We start from the raw sequence: 19,077 nt of genomic DNA on the forward strand, positions 1-19,077 counted from the left end.
TTGTGTAGATCTCTAATTGTTGGCTTAGGATAATTTCCTAGAAGAGGAATTGCTGAGTCAGAGAATATGGGTATTTATTGCCAGACTTCTTCGGAAAGGTCGTCCGGACTCACGCCCTGCCCGGCCGTGTCCGCACGCCCGTTTACGTGCTCCTTTGCCAACACCGGCTATGATCCTTCGCTTTGTAAATTTTTTTCCAATGCGTTTTGTGTTGCTTTGATGACCGGTAAGGGACGTCTCTGCTGTGGGCCAGTGGCTGGCGTTCGCTTTTGTTCTGTCATCTTTTCGGGTCCTTTTTCCAACTGTCTATTGAGGGATCATCTTTTTCTTATGAAGTTAGAAAGTTCTTAATAGGTTAAAGATGTAAACTCTTTGTCACATGCTGTGCAAAGCATTTCCGATCCTTAGAACCCTGCCCCCATGAGACTATGGGAAGTGATTTGCAGAAAGCCACGTGGTGCGTGAGGGACAGGCCCAGGACTAGACCTGGGCCTCCGGGCGCGTCATGCTCCATGGTGGGGGTTCAGCGCCGATCCCTCCTCCTCTCCCGTACCCCTCCACTGGACCAGAACCCTTCCCACCTCACCCCTAGCAGCTCACTCTACTCTGGGCATCCTGTGTCTGCATCCCCATTCCCACCCGGCCCCATAGGACAGTAAGGACTTCCTCGGACAGACCACCTTAAATCACAAAAAGGGCTGTAAAACCCAGGGACTAGGTGCCAGGTGGATAGGTGTAAATGGTGGGACCGAGCTCACCTGGGGCATCCAGGAAGGCTCCGCGGAGGTGATGTTTAAATGGAGACTTGAAAGGTCATTTAAGTGAGTGCTTGCTATTCAGCAGAAATATAATGTGAGCCACATGCGTAATTTAAAAATTACACTTGAAAAAATTAAAAGAAACAGATGGAGTATATTTTAATCATATATTTAGTCCGTCATATCCCAAAACTGTCAGTTTAATATGCAATCATATTTTTAAAAATCTTAATGAGCTATTTTTTATTTTCTTTATTTTATACGAACCTTTGAAATCCAGTGTGTATTTTATGCTTACAGCATGTCTCCATGGGACTGGCCACATTTCAGTGCCGTGTGTGTGTGTGTGTATGTGTGTGTGTGTGTGTGTGTGTGTTCCTGGCCACATTTCAGTGCGTGTGTGTGTGTGTGTGTGTGTGTGTGTGTGTGTTCCAGACGGGTTTCTGTGTGGGCCTCACAGCCCAGGGAACCCACTACAGTGTGCGGGGGCAGGGAGCAGCCGCAGGGGGGCAGGGGGGTTGCAGCTGCTTGTTAGAGACCAGAGATGAGGCAGGAGGGAAGGTGGCCCTGAGTGAGCCTTCTAGAGCCTTCCCCCTTCTTCCGGTCCATGTTCAAACAGCGCTTTCTCCGTGAAGCTTCACTTACCCTTAGAAGGGTGCCGCCTCCTCCCCCTTCCCATCTCCCCTCCCTGCCTCGTTTCCACGTTGTCAACTCTGGCATTCTATATGTTACTCATGCATTTTGCTTATTGTTATATCGCTCTCCCTCCACTAAATTGTAAGCTCCATGACAGCACGGGTTTTGTCTATATCCTCTGGGGCTTCGCATAGTAGGTGTTCATAAATACTTGCTGAACGATAGAGTGAATCTGGGAAGCCCGCGGGAACCTCTCTTACGTCCCCCCACCCCCCAAATGTGTCAGTGCCCTCGCCATTCCCTTTGTGGTGTTTGTCACCGGTGTGATTTGGGGACTGCTATGGGGCAGGTGGGGGAGGGGGTGGTTTGTGAGCTCCCCGGGGACATGGACCACGTAGGTCAGGGCAGTGTCCCCAGTGCCCAGCACAGCGTCTGGCACAGGGACAGTGGGCAAGAAATACTCACAGGAGCACCTGGACTTCTACAGGGCTTGATTGCGCCCCCTGTCACTGTCTGCCCAACCAGGCCCTGGGCCCCATGCTGGCTCCCACTCCTCCCAGGCAGGATGCTCAGGCTGGTCTGGCCAACTCCGAGTCCCTCACTGTGGGTCCCTCACTGGTGTTCATTCTGGGTCACTGTCCTCAGGGTTGGGACATTCCCAAGTGGAAACCAGGTCCCTCCAGCTGTGGGCCCAGTCCCAGCCCTTGGGGTCTGTGTCCTCCCCACTTCCTTTATAGAATGAGCTCCTGCAGGACAGGAAACAGTGCCTCCTTGGAAGGCCTTCTAGGGACTGGAGCTGGGCCCAGGAGAAGCCTTCGGCAGAAAAGCTGGAATGGAGGTGTTGGCAGGTAGGGAGGCATTTGGGGGCTGAGATCTCTGTCTCTCCAGTTCCTCTGTGCTTCCCAACCCCTGAGATCTGAACACTGTGCCACAGTGGAGAGAAAAGGAGCCCCTGCTCCCCCCTGGTCCCTGCCTCATCCTCAGGTGCTCTGTCCATCCTCGGGCGCCCAGCACCGTCCTTTTTTCGTCTTTCAGGAGGTTTGTGGAGTAGCCACTGCAAGTCGGGTGCTTCCTAAGTGTTGGAGGTACAGCTACAGATAAGACCAGAATCTCTGTGCTGGGTGGGGCAGGGGGAGGAGGTCCTATTTAGCGGGGGAGACAGCAAAAACACAGCGCATGAAACATGTTACGTCTGTGATAGTTGCTGAGGAGAAAAACGATGAAGCTTAAAGCTGGGGCAGGAATAGGAAAAGTCCCAGCAGGTGGACACTGGGGCAGACTCCTCCACCCCCGTCCATCCGCGTGCCTCTGTCCATCCAGGTGGAGCCCTGGCCTCAACTGCCCGACACCTGCAGGCAGCAGCCCTCCACATGGAGGCCGGAGAAGCAGAGAAGGCAGACCCTGTCACCTCCTTGCTGCAGTCCCAGACGCTCAGCTCCCTGGGGAGAGGGCAGGCAGGCTCTCTCTGGCCCAGATGGAGCGCTGCCCCTGGAGCCCTGTGCAGGGAAAGCTCACCCTCTGGCCTCCCTCCCTCCCCCAGGTTTCCTGGGCCTCGATCATTTCCCAGCCACCCTCTCTCCCTCTCCCTGGGCTTGGAGGTCACCTTCCCCCAGGGGCAGTGAAGGTGCCCCCCACTAGAATATGAGACGTCCTGCATGGCAGTGTGGCACCCCCTCAATCCCCCACCACATCCCCGGTTCCCGCGGGCCGAGGGCCGGGGCCGCGCCTGTCCTGCCCACGGCTGTGTCCCCAGCGCCCAACAAATCCGTGTCGAATGAATGAATCTCGCCGGGCAGAGACTTGGCCTCATTCACGTCAGATCTTCCCCGCGCGCCCCCGCCCCGCTCCCCGGTGTGGGGGCCTGGAGCGCCGGGGACCGACTCAAGGTGGGGGCGGGGGGCAGGGACGCGGCGCGGCAAGGGGGCGCCCCTCCGCGGCCCGCGGTTCCGCGGGCGCAGGCCCGGCGGGGCGGGCGCGGAGCGGAGCGGGAGGTGGTGCGGGAGGTGGTGCCGGGCGCTGAGTGGCGGCTCCGGGTCCACCCCTGGCGCGCCGGTGCGGGCGGGAGGCGGGAGGCGGGGAGCGCAGGGGCGGCGGCGCGGGGAGCGCAGCAGCGAGCATGTGCCGCGGAGCCCAGTAACCAGGGACGACCGGGCGACACCGCGGCCGCGTCGGCGCCCGGCCCAGCGCAGCTCGCGCCGCGGGCCCGGAGAGGGCGGCGGCCGACGGCCCGGCCTGCCCAGCGGCTGCCCCGCGCCCGGGGCCCCGCGCCGCTCCCAGGGCTGCCCAGGCGCCGCCAGACGCGCAGCGCGGCGCGCCGCAGCTCCGGGCCGCGCGGGCGCGGCGCAGACAAAGGCGCGGCGCGGCCCCGGCCCGGCCCAGCCCGGCCCGCCGGCCTCCGCGCGCCGCGCCCCGGCCGCCCCGGCCCGCGCCAGCAGAGCCGCTCCCGCTGGACGCCCGGCCGGGGTCCGGCCCGGGGGCGGGGGCCGCGGCCGCCGAGAATGGGGAAATCCAACAGCAAGTTGAAGCCCGAAGTTGTGGAAGAGCTGACCAGGAAAACCTACTGTGAGTGCGCGCCCCGGACCCCCGCCCGGCGCCCCGGCGCCCCTCCCCCCGCGCTCGCGCTTCCTCCCCCAAGTCCCTTGTCCCCGCTGCGGCCCCTTCCCCACCTTCAGCGTCGCAGCCCTCTTTCCCGTTCGTTCGTGCCCGGTCTCCGCCCTGGGCCGCCACCCCCACCCAGACAGCCAGAACCGCGCTAACCCCATACCTGGCCCTATTGTTCTAGGGCACCCAGCCCCCCACGCCTGGGACGTATGCCGCCTGTCAGCGTGCTCCGGGCCACCCCCGGGCCGGAAGGGAAAGCCCCAACCCGCCCGCGGCCCCCTCTCTGCAGAGCTGTCCGAAAGGGCTGGGGCGCGCATGGGCCAGGGGCGGTGGTCCGGGCGGGGGGCGCCCGGTTGCGAGGTGGCTCCAGCTCCGGCTCCGGCTGCGCGGAGCCGACTGGCACGAGCGCGGCGGGGCGGGTGATTCATGCATCACGATGCCGCTGCCGCTGCTGCGAGCTTGGCCTGTCGCCCCCTCCCTGGCCCCGATCGTGTGTGGGGGGTGGCGAGACTTGTCAGAGAGCTCGTGGCGGCGGCGCAGGGTCCTGGGCGCCCTGTCGGCTGTGGGATCTACAGACTGAATTCTCCTCTGGCCCTCATCTCACCTCCCCGCTCCTGTCTGTCTGCTGGACTGGGAAATGGGTTTATACAGCCACGGGTGACCTGGTCGATCTCATCATTTAACCGTCTAGGGCCACCCCTAAGAGGAGGGTCTGTCAGTTTCGGGCTTCTAGGTCTGTCCCGGCGCGTCTGTCTCTGCTTGCCCAACTTCACAGCTCTCCGGGCCCCTCGCTTCTCCAGTTTCTCTACACCAGCTGCCTCCCTTCCCTGCAGTCTCTGGGAGATGCTCCGACATGCCAGGGGTTAATGGCACTGGGTCCCGACCCCCCGAGTTTTTCTCTTTGGGGGATGGGGAACGGGACAGCTGCCTGGTCTGGTAGGGCTTCTGCCTGGGTGTCTGACTTGGAAGGGGGCAGTGGCCCTGGGCTTAGGTTGGAGCTCAGAATCATACCTAGGCCGCTCGTGAGTCCAGCCCCTGTGCGCCCTCGCCAGAGTGTTGATGAGGCTTGGGAGGCAGGTTCTGGTGGTGCATTGCACAACCTCTGCTCCCTGCCCCCCGCCCCACACACACGCGCGCACACACACACACTCCATCTGTCTTCTGGGCATGTTTGCAGGTCTGTCCAAGCCCACGCTTCAGCTCCATGCCCCGGCCCCCATGTGCTTGGAACAAAGGGGGCTTTCCTGAATGGGCGCAGCCTGCTGAGAGGTCCTGGCCCTTCTCCAGTGGGATTCTGCAGCAAGGAGCTCACACCCCGGTAGCTGCTCCTCGAAGGGGTGAGGCTCTGAGGCCCAGGGACTCCACCCTTGCTTCTCATACCCTCTTTCCAAGGTGGGTGGGCAGCCCCTTCCACTTTGGCTACCGTTTTGTGAGATTTGCTGGGCCTCCCTTCAGGCTCTGTCTAGATGTGGCCCATAGCTTTCAGCAGGCAGGACTTCCCGGGCTCCCGTGCCCAGGGAGGCAGAGGGCACCGTGGGCTTTGTCGGGAGCTGTGGGTTTGGGCCACACCTGGGTGTCTCCGTCATGGTGGATTGGAGCGGGAGAGCTGCCTGCGAGCCGAGTGAAGACAGGTCTCCTGCTTCCCGGGCACGTCTGCGCTGCCCTCTGCATCATTAGCACATCGAGTCCTCACAGCAGCCCTGAGCATGGCGGGCGCTGTTACCAGCAACCCCCATTTACTGAAACTACGGCTCAGAGGTGGGTGGCACGCTTACCATCCCGCGGCCCGTCACCAGGCGGTGTCGGGACTTGCACTCAGGTCCGTCTGTCTGCAAAGTCACGTCCCTTGAGAGACCTCAGCGCTCATGCCAGGAAGTCGGGGGGCCCTTTCTTCTGTGTAACCCTTTCTGGTGTTTGCCGTAAGCCATGGCAGTGACTTCTGGGTGGGTAGGGGCCTGGGGCAGTCATTTTGTCCACTCCCCTTTCTCTGGGCAGATCTGTCAACTTTGGGAGAAGTTGAGTCAACAGGCTTAGTTAGGAATTGGCCTGGCTGGGCTGGGCTGGGCTGGGCTATTTTTAAAGGTTTTTGGAGACATGGAACAGTTTTGATCAGGGAGAGAGCCGGTGCTTTTCCTAGGGCCCTTATAGGGATGGGCTGGTGGGGTGGGCGGTGGGTTCATTTGCCTCCTGTGTGTTTCCCTTGCTGATGCTGGCTCCCTCAGTGCAGGCCCTGTCTGTTAGTTGTGTTCGCACTTAGTAGGTCCACAGATTTGTTGAATGAAAAGTCTCCCAGCAGGATGAGCAGAGAAAGCCTCCAGCTTGTTGAGCCCCCAGGTGGGGAGTGGAGCCATCTGTTCTCTGTTCAGGGAACTCTGTGTATGGAGTCAAGACAGGAGCACTTAGGAAGGATGCTCACGTGTCACAATGTCCCCGAGAGCTTGTCAAAATACCAAGGTGCCCACGTGGGGTGGCCCTTCCAGATTCCTGATTCTTTAGGTCTAGGCCGGGCCCAGAAATCTGATCCTTGACAAGTGTTTGTTGTGTTGGTCTTGGTTCCCAGGAGCCCCAGGTGAAGACCCACCACTGGTTCTGGGGGCCTGGCATGTGCAAGCATCACCTGGTGTCTGAGGCCACCTCGGGCACAGCACAGCTGGCTACAGTGCTGAGTAGGGCCCACAGGGGAGCCCAGGTGGTCACACCTGGGTCAGCGCTGGCTGCCACCCGTGGTGGTTCTCCTCTGCTCCCTGGGAAAGACTGTCCCGGTGGCCTGTGTGTGTGTGGGGAGGGGTTGGTGGCAGGGGGAGCTGGAGAATGTCTCAAAGCTCCAGCTGTGTGGCCCTCAGGGACTCCTCGAGCGGCAGCCTGGTTTTCTTGAGGTCTGACCCACCTTCTTCCGGCTTATCGGTGAGACTGTTGTCATCCCTGTGTGCCCAGGCCGGGGGACTAGCCAGCCCCTCACCTAACCGAGCCTTGTTTTCCTCATCTGCAGAATGCATATGCTTGTAGTGGCTGACTCCTAGAGCATGTAAGGAGTCACAGGATAATGTACATAACAGTCAAATACATGGCGTATGGTAAAGGGTCATCCTTAAGTCAGGACAAACACTTGTCAAGGATGCAAGGGGGCATGTTTGCGATCATTGTCTATATTGTTTTGAATGCACAATTCAGCTTCATCTTGAACTGGTCTCAAATGTACCTCATGGGTGACGTTCATGTGTCCGCAGAGGCATCTGCCCACGGCCTTGGTCTTGGTGCCTGGCACACCAGAGGCGTAGAGAGCTGGGATCTTTGTTCTGCCTGAATCTTAGCAGGTTCTTGTTTTACCTGCAGCCAGCCATTCTCTGCCCCCCGCCCCACCTCCACTTCTTAATTTTTAGGCCGGCCTGGCCTGCCTGTCACTAAGTGCCTACTCTGCTGGGCACAGAGACAGAGATGTGAGCAAGAGAAGTGTGATTCCTGCCCTCAGATGGAAACTGGCCCGGGAGTCCGAAAGGCCGAGCTCCGCGAGCTCAAGCCATTCGCCGTGGCCTGAGCTGCATCCGTTTAAAGGCTCCTGGGCCCAAGCCAGCCAGCCCCAAGAGGCAGCGACCTCCCCTGCCCTCCCTCCTTATCCTCGCCCATGGTGCTCATGGCATTTCCCAGGGACCCTCTGTCCAGGGCGCGGAGGAGGTCACCTCTTTGTTGCTCTTGGTCAGCCCAGGCTCTGCCTTGACCTTGCTTGCCAACCTTGAGCCTCCTTGGCCTTTTTCCTGATGCCTAGGATGGTGCCTGACACACGGCTGCTTGTGGATGAGCATCCGGACGGGAGGTCCGGGTAGCAGCAGCCAGAGAGGACAAGACATTGCCTTGGGGGAGTAGTATCTGGTACTCGTCTTGGGACAAAGGATGGAGGTGGGAGTGGAGGGCCCCACAGCCAGGTGAGGGATAAGCCACCAGGAGAGGGAAGGCCAGGAGGGAGGCGGGGAGGGAGGCTTCCTTAATTTCTACGTGTCCTGTGCGCACAGGGGTAAGGCCATGCGGGCCTGCGTCCTGTCTCCAGAAGAGGAATCGAGGTTGGACTCCAGCACTAGGTTGGGCATCTGGGCAGGAAACATCAGGTCTGTGGTTAGGGAAGAACTCAGTATCCTGAAAATCAAGGCTGGGTCTCACTCAGGCTCTGTGACCTTGGGCAAGTCGCTTACCCTCTCTGAGCACCAGTTTGCTCATCTGTAATACCTGCCCACGTGACTGTGGATCCAGAGGGGGTCCAGGGTGTGGGCCAGGAAGGGAAGGGGCTTCCGGGCAGCACGGTCTCAGGGAAGCAGGCCGTGGCGCCAGATGGGCCGCGGTTCTGCCCCTGTCCTTGGTCCTGCCCTGTCCCATGGAGCATCACAGCGGCCCAGAGACGGGGCTTGTGAAGGGCTTAGCTTGGCGCCTGGTTCTGAGGAGACCTTTGAACCTCTCCTGGTGGCACCTGGCCCTAGGTGCAAGTCCCCTGTCCTCCAGAGCAGGACAGGCAAGCAGGCCTGGGGCCTGCTCCCTGTTGAGAAGAGCAGAGGCAGATGGAGAGGGACAGAGACTCACTCGGGGCCACGGAGCCCAGGCCTCCTCCTCACGCCCGGTTTGGCTCTTTCTGCCTCCTCCAGCTCCATGGTAAACGTGACCCAGCTCGTTTTGTCCCCATTGCCGCCCCAGAGTTCTGACATCTCACATCTCACAGTGTCAGGCCTTCTCCTGCCAAGGCCTTAGGATTGGACCCAGCTCCCTCTGCTCCCAAGGCCAGGCCCGAGCCCCTCTGGGCTCCTCACCAAGGGCCCCAAAAGCCATTGGAAGGGATTTGGACATTTTCTGAGATGGGGCGGGCATGGATGGAGGTGGTGGAGACACGTAGGATTTGGGTTCGGACATCGTTCTTGCCTGTGGTCCAAAGAATAGATTGGAAGAGCGGGCTGTAATCAAGGCCAGAGCGATCATGGTGATGAACTGGGGTGTCGGTGGGGATGACGTCAAGGACAGACTCTGAATACATTTAGGAGGAAGACTCAGTAGGACGTGGTACATAGGTTTCATTACCTTGTAAATTTGGGGTTGTAGACTTTTGATTTTGTAACTTATTAAAACCTGACAACTGTGAATGTTTGCCTCCATCATCAACCATTCCAAAACATGGTTTTTAAATGGTGCATATATAAATGCAACATTTTACTTAATGCCCTGCCATAGGATAGGTAAGTTGCTTTTTCCCCCATTATAAACAGTGCTATGACAAGCATCTTTGTACTCAGTCTCTGCACACATCTCTTCTTGAAGATAAATTTCCCAAAACGAAGTTATGGAGTTAAAGGCTGGGGGTGTCTTAAAAGGCTTTTGATGAAAAAAAAAAATTGTTACATTGCTCTCCAAAAAGTATGCCCCCATTAATATTTTCAGCAAAAGTGGATGAGAGTGCCTATTTTCCTGCATCCTCGCCAGCACTGAGTCTTACTGTTTTTCTTCATCATTGCCAACTTTATGGGGAAGCAAAGGGTAGCTTGCCGTTTCAATATTCACTTCCTTGGTTACTATTAAATAGAATCCTAGACTCTTTGAGCTAGAGGAGACTTGGGACTCATGTAGTCCAATGCCCTCATTTTGCAAACATAGAAATCATGTGCCAGAGAAGTGAAGTCTCTCTCATAAGTCACATGGCAAACATGGGGCAGGAACCTAGGACTGCGCCTCCTCTGGGGGTGTCCCCCACTGTGCCATGATGTGTTGGCCGTTGGGGTCAAGATGGGGATATCTCGCTTTCATCACTGAAGTTTCTTCTGGTATGGTTCATCTTGTCCAAAACATCTCTTGCTGTCGGGTAACGAGAAAAACAGTATACATTAAAAAGAGCTTCCTTCCTGTCCCCATTAAAAGATGAAACACTTTGTACACCCTGAGCGCGATCTATTTACCACAGCAGAAATTGTCATAAATGAAGTGCCAGGTTCCCAGGGAACTCGAAATTATTGGGATCAGATTCCCGGCCGAGGGCAGGACAGCTGTGCTGAGGGCTGGAAGGCCAGCTTGTCGTTTTCTGGCTGTGTGACTCAGGCGGGCCCTTCCCCTCTCTGAGCTCTGGGTGCCTCGTGCGTGAATTGGGGACCATGACAGTGCTTCTCCCTGAGGTGGACACAGGGACCGATGATGCATCGTAAGTGCTCAGTAAATGCTCCCACAGGAAGGGGGCTCTTTGGAGTCATGGGACAGTGGTCTGCAGCGGCCCCCGGATCACGGAGCTGGGAAGGAGGGTGTGTACTGGAAGCCCGGGTTTTGGCACCCTGCACGGTGTGCAGTCATGAGCTCAGAGGCTGGGGAGACGCCTGCCTGGGCTTCCGTCCCAGAAGCATGGTGTCCTGGACAGTGACTTTAGAGCCACTCGTCCCCTCTCGGACTCAGCTTCCCTTTCTGTATAATGCTCCGGTTGCTAGATGGTGAGAATTCCATGGGGAAGCCGCTCTCGGGCCCCAGGCTGGGGGATGTGCTGGACTCCGGTGTCTGCTGACTGGGCTCTCGGGCTGTCTCAGCCTCGGGCGTGGTTCTCGGTGCCGTGATGTCTGTTTTCTCATCTGCGAGCTGGGATAATAATGCCTCCATGACACGGGGCTGTTGTGTGTGAGGTCGGGGGTGGTAGAGACACCGAATTTGGTGGCTCGTCTTGGGTGCTGCCCTTTAGCTCATCCGTGGTGATGGAGAATCGGTAATCAACAACGCGTGAGGGTCAGAGGCCGTCGCCATGGTGAGAGTCTGGCATTAAGCACGTTCGCATGATCCAGGCCCAGCTCGGTGCTCACAGGCCTTCATCCCCGACTCCTCCCAGGAGCCCTGGGTGGTCCCTGTTTTACAGATGAGGAAACTGAGGTTCAGAGGGGACCAGAGCTGGCCCAAGGCCGCACGTCTGGTGAGTGGTGCAGCTGGAGTTTCACGCTGGGCGGTGTTGTGTGTTGGGGGTTGGAGGGCTCTGAGAAGCCACTCTGAGGCGTGTGGGTGAGTGTGAGTGAGTGTGGGCGCCTAGCGTGGGTGTGCAGGTGGGGTGGATGCTGGCAATCGTGTGCAAGCCCTGGTTCCCGCGGGCGTGCTCCAAGTGTGAGCGACGGGGTCGCGGCGTGTGTGAGGAGTGGGCGAGCCGGCACGTCTGCGCACGCGTGTGCGTGTGGTGGCGTGTGCGGCCGCTCTGTGCAGGTTGTGAATGTAGATGTGCATGGGGGAGGGGCGGGGGTGCTTGGGTGGGAGGCAGACAGGCTGGGAACCCAAATCAAAGGCGATCGCTCGCTCAGCTGCCTGCTCTGGGACCGGGGGACGTGGTTGCCACTTCTGGGTCCCCTTCTGCCCTGGCTGCAGGGACCTTCTGGGAGCCCGTCCGCCCTCGGGCAGCGGGTAAATATCACTGGGAGGAATGACACTAAGGACAAGTGGGTGCTCTTGTCATTACAAGAGCACAAGTACAGACTCCCCCGGCCCCTGGCAGTCTCGCTGTAAACCAGGGAGCAGCGACGATTTGCTTATTTCACAGACGAGACGGGGGGCCCAGCGGGTCCAGAGAGAAGCCCAAGTCAGTGGCCGAGCTGAGGCTCAGGCTCAGGTCTTTGTCTTGACGTCACCCGCGCTTCCCTCTACATACCGGCCTCCTGTGATCTCCTTGACACCTTAGAGCTGCCTATAGGGTAGTGAGTGCCCCATCACTGGAGGCATCCAAGCAGCTGTTAGGGTGGCAGACGCTAGCCGGGCATCCTGGATTCTTGGCCGCATGGTAGGATCCTTTCATCTGTGAAGACACCGCCCTGCTGGTCCCCGGGGCTCTGATTCCTGCTCGGGATTTGGGGCATCCTCGGCTTGGTGTCTTCAGGAAGCGTCTGAGCCCTCATGGGTGCAGTGTGGGGCTCAGGGGCACAGTGATGGAGGGGACCTTGGGGTCTGGAGGTCTGGTAGCAGTGCCCTGGGCGACTGTTAGCTCCTTGCTGGTTTGGACACGTCTGGTGGGTTTCGGGTTTTGTGCAGTGCCCGGCCAGGAGCCGTGCAAAAGACAGGGCTGTGAACGCCTGCGCGTAAGGCTTTGGGCTTTCCAGACTGGTCGACCACGTGTCGCTTTGTTTCCCTCCTTGGCTGACCAGGACGGGACCCGCCTGTGCCCCTCACCTGCAATCTGAAGGGCGGGGGGAGTTGCTAGGGTGTCAAAGTCTGGGGTCCCGACATGCTGTGGCCTTTGGCTGCCCCTCCCAGTTTCTCCATCCGTCCCCATCTCTGAGACGGGATGTCACCTTTTCTCAGCTCCAGAGAACCCTGATGGTGCCACCTAGGGGGACGTGCCCCCTGCCTAGTGAGCCCAGGCTGGGGGTGCCCAGGAAGGGGTGCAGGGCAGCTGCTGGCTTTGGCACTCTTGGTCTCAGGAGGGGGCCCCAGGAAGCTGGCGGGACATCCTGGCCATCATGCTTGGACTCCCTGGCAGGGGAGGAGGAGGGGGGCTGGAGGAATGCGGCTTTGAGGGATGTTTAACGCAAGGCAGAAATAGCATTCTGCTTTTTATTTCAGGCTTGCGTTTTTCGGCGAGGAGGCAGACTCAGGGTGCCTCTCTCTCCTCTCTCTGTCTCTGTCTCTCTGTGTCTCTGTCTCTCTCTTTCTCTCCCCTTCTCTGGCTCCCCCACAGCTCTGGCCTTTTGGGAACAGAGAGTGGGTTTTTTTTGTTTTGTTTCGTTTTGTTTTTTAAGTAAGATGCTGCTGTGGGAACCAGAAGGGGCTCTGGATGCGGAGGCAGAGCTGAGTTCAGAGCCCCTGATTTCCATGGCCCAACCCGGTGGCCACTTCCTATTCTGAACCTCTGCTTTCTCGTCTGCAGTGTTGGGGAGCGGAGGACATGAGTCGAGATGGCTTCTCGGGTGGGTGGTGGGGTGTCAGAAACTTCTACTCAGGGATGCGCCAGGCCTGGGTGCAAATCTCAGCCCCTGTCATTAGCTCTGGGACCTGGACTAAGGGGCCTTTCCACTGTGCCTCCTTCCTTCATCTGTGAAACGGGCAGACATGATAATCCCTCCTTCCAGCACTGGGGAGGAAATTAATGTGGAAATATTGGCAAAAGAGCCCAACACTTCTCAGGCTCTCGAATCCATCCCCTGGGTCTTCGTGGCCTCCCACGAAAATGGGAAAATGCCTCCAGCGAGCAGGCTTGCTACCAGGGCGAGCGAGGGTTCGTGGCCGGGGCGAGAGGCATCTCGGAGGAGGCGTTTCATCCGACCCTTCCCCTTGCCTTGTCCCTCTGGGCTGGGGCAGGACCCACCCTCATCCACACTTGCACCAACAGCCAACAACTCTTTCCACGGAGGTGCTCCGGGCCCAGCCAGTGACCCCCAGATCTGCAGGTGAGGGAGGTCACGGTTAACTCTTCCTCTTCCCAGTCGGCTGTGAGGCCCACAGCGGTGAGGAGGGGACCATGTCCTGTTTTGTGGTTCACTGTCTCGTGAGTCACCGCTGTGTCCCGGCTCTGAGGACGGTGCCTGGCACGATGTGCTGAAACGACTGAAAAAAAAAAAAAAACAACCAAATCCATGAACGAACAAGCTAACGAATGAACGAAGTTTTTCCCATCCATCTCTGGTCCTCGCTTTCTGTTCCTCTCCAGCCTCCTCCTACTTCCTGGGCTGGAAGATGGGGAGGGTTCACTGGCGGTGGGGTGCCCCAGGCCTCAGCAGGACTGGCTGAGCAAGGACCCCAGGCCCCTCTCGCCCTCTCGCCTTCTCGCCAGCCCGGCCCCCACTTCCAGGCCCCTCCCCCTCCTGCCTCTTTGTAGGAACCAAAAGACTCCTGTTCACAGGCAGGCGATGGGGCTATTTTTGGCACTGTGGGGGAAAAAGCGCATGCTTCCCTTCTGTTCAAAAATATATGGTATATGAACCGGGCGGACGAGGCGCTCGGCAGGGCTCAAAGCCCATGCCGGCTGGGCTCCTGCCCCCGGCCCCGTGGTCCTGCGCCTCCCCCCGGCCCGGTCGCCCACGTGGCTCCATTGGGCAGTATTGTTTCCAGACCGCCTGCGACGAGGCCTTGCTGGGCCCGAGCGGAACATGATCTTCATTAAAACTCAGAGCAGCCATCATGATGGGGAGGAACCGGCCGGTGGCCCGTACCGATTTGCGTTTCCTGCGTTAGGTTCTGTGGAGCTGGACGTGGCTGTGAGAAGTGTCCTGGGCGCATCTCGAGGCAGGAGGCCCAGCCAGCCAGCTACAGCAGGAGGGCAGGAGGTCCCGGTGCCCGCATGAGGCCAGGGTGTCCCTGGGTCGCCCGGCCGCCCTTCACGACCCGATTCAGGAAGCGTTCGTGGAACAGCTGTCTCGTGCCAGGCCCTGTGGGTGCCAGGACACAGGGCAGATTGCACGGACGGGCTTCCGGTCCTCCTGGCGTTCACAGTGTGCCGGGGAAACAAATGTCAGGCTAGAAGAAGCATCAAGACAGGGCATGGCCCGGTACTGTGGGAGTCCGTGCTCGAGAGGTTCTCCACCTGGAATCCTGAGCAAATCCCCCGACTGCCACAGGGAGCAGAGCTGTGGTTCATCCCCTTCGAGAAGACTCAGAGGCTGGCATGACAGGTGGCTTGTATTAGTGAGTAGTGCTTGGGGCCTTACTTTGTCACGCACGTGTGTGCACGCGTGTGCGTGAGAGAGTTTTAGGCCATAAAAGTAGTCGTGCGTACTCTCTAACTTACCCACCTAAAACGAGTATAACGCATGCCTTCTGCAAGAACAGAAACACACTGAGCACCTACTGTGTGCTAGATGCAGTTACATAGCTGTGACTTGGGCAGGCACAGCTCCTGCCCCGTGAAGCCCCGAGCTACTGGAGAAGGACAAAATTGGAAAATCCGGCCGTCACCCAGACGAGAACGAAACCGTTTCTCATGCTGCTTCTCTGAGGTCACTCTCGTTAGCATTTCACCCAGTTCCTTCCAGTCTTTCTTCCGTGTCTGTGGCTCTGGTAGGTTTTAGCATCCTCCGTTTTCTGAGGAGGGAACCGAGGCTCAGAGAGGTCGACTGACTAATCCCAGCATCACAGAGCCGGAACGTGGAGAGCCAGTCTTCGAACCTATGTCCGTGTGCCTCGATGTGCGTCCCTCAGTCAAAGCTGGTCGTTCATAGATCAGCAGATATCGGGGACCTTTGCTTCCCAGCCCCAGCAGCGCTTTGTTGGGCAGGTGACCCAGTTCAGGAGTCAGGCAGGACGTAAAAATGGTCAGCTCCCAGAATGCACTTGTGTGATGTTTTAAATACCGGACTTCAAGTTCTGGAGTCACACCTGGTTCTCAGCGCCACTGCGGACGGACTTTGGCCTTTGGGCAAGTAGCTTCTCTCTAGGAGCCTCGGGCTCCTAATCTGTGTAATGGAGATAATCGAAGGCCTCGCCTCCCAGCATCGTTCAGGCACCAGATGAGATGAAGACGTGCAAGGTGCTCAGCCCCGGACCGGCACGCAGTAAACAGCAGCTCTTTTTATCTTGCTATATTTGGAAGCCCCAAGACAAAGTATGTCATCCTGTAGTTTTACTCGACGTTTCTTGGGGGCACAGTTATTTAACTTATATAGAAATTAAAATTAATGTGTTTTATAACTTTATTTTTAAGAGTGAAACACACATAAATGAGGGAGCAGAATGCAGCATTTGTGGAAATATTTGAGCCAGAACGCAAGATTTGAACTAAACCTTGTTTTGGGTGGCTGCCCGGGGCTCTGCCTCCCCTCCCTCTCCCCTCACGGGCTTTGCAGAGGGCACTCTAGGCAGCCCTCGGACTCCCTGCCACAGGGCCCTGCTCCAGGGGCAAAGCACTTGCCACCACCTGTGAACTAGTCGGAGGGAACATTCTTGTTCCATTTGCCAGATGAGAAAACTGAGGCCGGAGTAGGACATGAAGCCGCAGACTCAAGCTGTATCTGACGGGAAATCTGAAAGTGAGAAGGCTCATAGCATCCTGGAGAAAGATGGAGCCAGTGGGCATTTTGATGGGCACGAGCCAGCTGTTTGCTGCTGGACGGTGCAACCCCAAGTCTCATCCCCTGAGTCCTTGGCCCGTGGCAGGGGCTCAGCGAGTGCTCGCCATGGCCGGGGGGTGGGGCTCGGTGGGCGGCCCCCTCGCTGGGGATGACTATCTCTAGGCTAAAGCCTTTTTGAGCCCGGCCTCCCCAGTCAAATGGCCCTGGGCATCCACACTTCCCCACCGCTGAGCGTGTCACCTCGGAGGAGGTCTTTGCCTCTGTGAAACCTCAGTTTCCTCGTTAGCTCAGGCTCCAGAGTGGTCTGGGCTGGGGGAGCACCCTGGGGGAGGGGATCGGAACTGGGATTCGAGCAGCTCTGAGCTGCCTGTCACACCCGTGTTTCTGTGTCCCAGAAACTTTGCCATCTTAGCATCAGCCCCACAGCCCGGCCCTGCCGGCCGCATCTCCTGCCGTGCCCCAGTGGCAGCGTGGGACCCCTGACATTTTATTCTGATACTGTGACTCCCATTGTGATAGCTCACGTCTCCATGTCGAGCCCTTGTCACAGGCTGGGTAGTGCTTCCGGCCTGCGTCCTCTGGTTGGCTCTGAGAGGGGAGTGTGTTGTCTCCGCCACTCGGTGACTGGACGGACGGACAGTGGGTGGGCCTGTCTGCACTAAGGTCCACGCTGGGAGAGAGGCTATGGGCAGCTCCTCCAGGCCTGAGCTCAGGGTGGCAAAGAGCAGGTCCCAGGAGCTGCGAGGCCCAGCCCCGGCCCCAGCCGCGGCCCCGTGAGGCTCTGTGAAGTCCTGTACGCGAAGAGCTTGATGCAGGGCCAGGAGCGACGGAGCAGCTCCCAGGTCTCGTGGTGACCAGCCTGTGCGGGCAGCAGTCTGGTGTCCCTGGTCCCCACCTGCACAGAGCCCTGCAGTGGGAGCAGAGCAGACGGGGCCCTGCCCCGAGTTCCTGTGGCCGCCCCGGGCCCTGCAGCCCGAGGAGGTAGAGGGGACGGCAAAGGAGTCGGCTCAGCCCAAAGTGCCCAGGAGTTCTAGGCAGTTCTAGGCCGGAGGCCGGGCCTCCTTTCCAATGAAATCCTGGCTGCTGGCACACCTCCGGCCCGGCACTTATAGCAAACAGGAATGGGGCGCGTAGAGGGCCGTCTGTCTCCCTTCCCACCCTGGCAGGGGCATCGAGTAATAATCCCGGCCGCAGCGACGGGTCCTCGTGGCTCCTGTGCACATTTTCCATTATGTCTAGGTAGTCAAAGCAGCTGTGCCGCGGGCTCCGTGCTGCTCATGCGCCCGCCACCTCCATCCAAGGCCACCTGGCCCTGGGTGTCCATTCAGAGCGTGGCACACCCTCCTGTTCCCATAGTGCCCTTCGTGGGGGTCCATGGGTGGATCCCCAGGACACAGGGCCTGTGGTACTCGTGGTCCTTCACTTGTGGCCCACTGGTCACTTTGTGGGGTGCGGGAGCTTTGGAGGCCTGGAGAGCTCAGGAGTCTACAGAGAGGGGGAGGGGAATGGCCAAGTCGGGCCCCCTGTTGTCCCCTGCCCCCCCCAGGGATGCCAGCACGCTTCCATGGGGCCTGCTGGAAACTGCCCACCTGTGTCGTGACACAGCCTGTTCTAGCTGGGGGTGGGGGCAATTTGGGGCTGGGGGAGCCCGAGGCACCTGAGGATTGGTGTGTCCAGGTGTCTGCTCACCCAGCCCTTCCTCGGGACCTCCCGCCCCCATCACCTGTGTGTGGCACTTCACAGTTAGCACGGCCAGGTAATGTCTGCTGTGAGTGGGACGAGCCACTTACCCTTTCGAGGCCCACAGAGGGGACGTGACGGGTCCCGCGGCAAGGGAGTGGCAGACCCCTGGAATCCAGGTCCCGTGGGACCCCCATGCTGGGCCACTTTCCCTGCAGGGAACAGCCCCTCCTAGAGGTGGGGGGTGACTGTCCCCGGGGCCAGGCCCAGATGGTCCCCGTTTTCTCTTTTTGTGTCAGCCAGACCGAGGCCCCGTTGCTCGCCTTTAGCTGCGACGGGGCTTGCAGGAGATGCGAGGACACTCGATGTAGCCTTTGTCCCTAGAGACGGAAACGGGGCCTGGGTCGGCCACAGGAGGGTGGCTGTGGGGCCGGGAAGTGCCGTGGTCGGCCTTGGGTCCCTCCGGCCGCGCCCAGCACCCCCGTGGGGGCCACCGGTCTCACTTTCCGTTCCCACCGTGTTTGAGCCGAGCTTCAAGGAGCCGCATTTTGCTTTAGGGAAATCAAAATCGGACTCGACATTTATCCTGGGCCTCAGGGACCGGCTCTCCTGTTTGCTCCTGGCAGACCAGAGCTGTGTGGAAGGGGGGAGGGTGGGGAGCCTCAGGTGTGCTGCTTTGGGGCGGCCATGGTGGGTGCCTGGCGCAGTTGGGGGACACGGGCCTGGTGTCAGTGAGCCAGCCGGGGACCGAAGTCTGGGCGGCAGGCCGGGGCTGGGCCTCCTCCACACCTGCTGCCCTGGTTCTTGGGGAGGCCAGCGGGATGGGGTGTGGAGTGGGTGCCCACCCCCTCCCAGTAGCTCTGCCTGGTAGGAATTTATACTCCATCCATCAGATGAGGATTCTGAGACTCAGAGAGGTTAAGTAACTTGTTCAGAGTAACCCAGTCTACAGACGGCCAAAGACAGGGTGGCCGCCCAGAGCCTCCCACCAGCCCTGTGGAACGCGGCCCGTCTGCTTGAGGATGGCCCACATCCAGTTTTAAATCCTGGCTTCCGAATGAGCCTGGGATCCCCTGGCCCAGAGGTGGGAGCGTGCTGGAGAGAGGCAACTCGTTTCAAAAATCAGCCCGAGCCGGTGGTAACTGTGGAGGTAAACATGTTTCAGCCTGTGTTTCAGACCCTGCCGTGTGGCTCGGTGACGATGGGGACATCAGTTACAGTTTATTCTCTGCCTCCCATGTGCGGGACACTGGGCTGGGCTCTGAGGCTGGTGCTGGGACACACCAGGAGAAACCCCTTGGCCTCTGGGGCTGTGGCAGGGTCAGGGGGACTTCCTAGAAAAGGAGCATCTCAGCTGGTAATGGAAAGGTGTGTAGGGCAGACGGAACGGCAGCTACGGTGGCCTGGAGGCAGGGCCCGTTAGA

The 19,077-nt window shown here is 59.1% G+C and overlaps 1 protein-coding gene across 1 annotated transcript in view; it reads left to right on the forward strand.

Annotated features, from left to right (window-relative positions):
• Window positions 1-3,800: 3,800 nt before the first annotated feature.
• Window positions 3,801-19,077, forward strand: part of NCS1 (neuronal calcium sensor 1) — a 44,682-nt gene continuing 29,405 nt past the window's right edge. The window contains exon 1 of the mRNA XM_039861364.1: window positions 3,801-3,956. Within this exon, the coding sequence (XP_039717298.1) occupies window positions 3,893-3,956 (64 nt within the window). The 5' untranslated portion in view covers window positions 3,801-3,892. The remainder of the gene's footprint in view (window positions 3,957-19,077) is intronic.

Source organism: Pteropus medius, unplaced genomic scaffold (genome assembly GCF_902729225.1).
Source record: "Pteropus medius unplaced genomic scaffold, Ma_sr-lr_union100, whole genome shotgun sequence".
NCBI lineage: Eukaryota > Metazoa > Chordata > Mammalia > Chiroptera > Pteropodidae > Pteropus > Pteropus medius.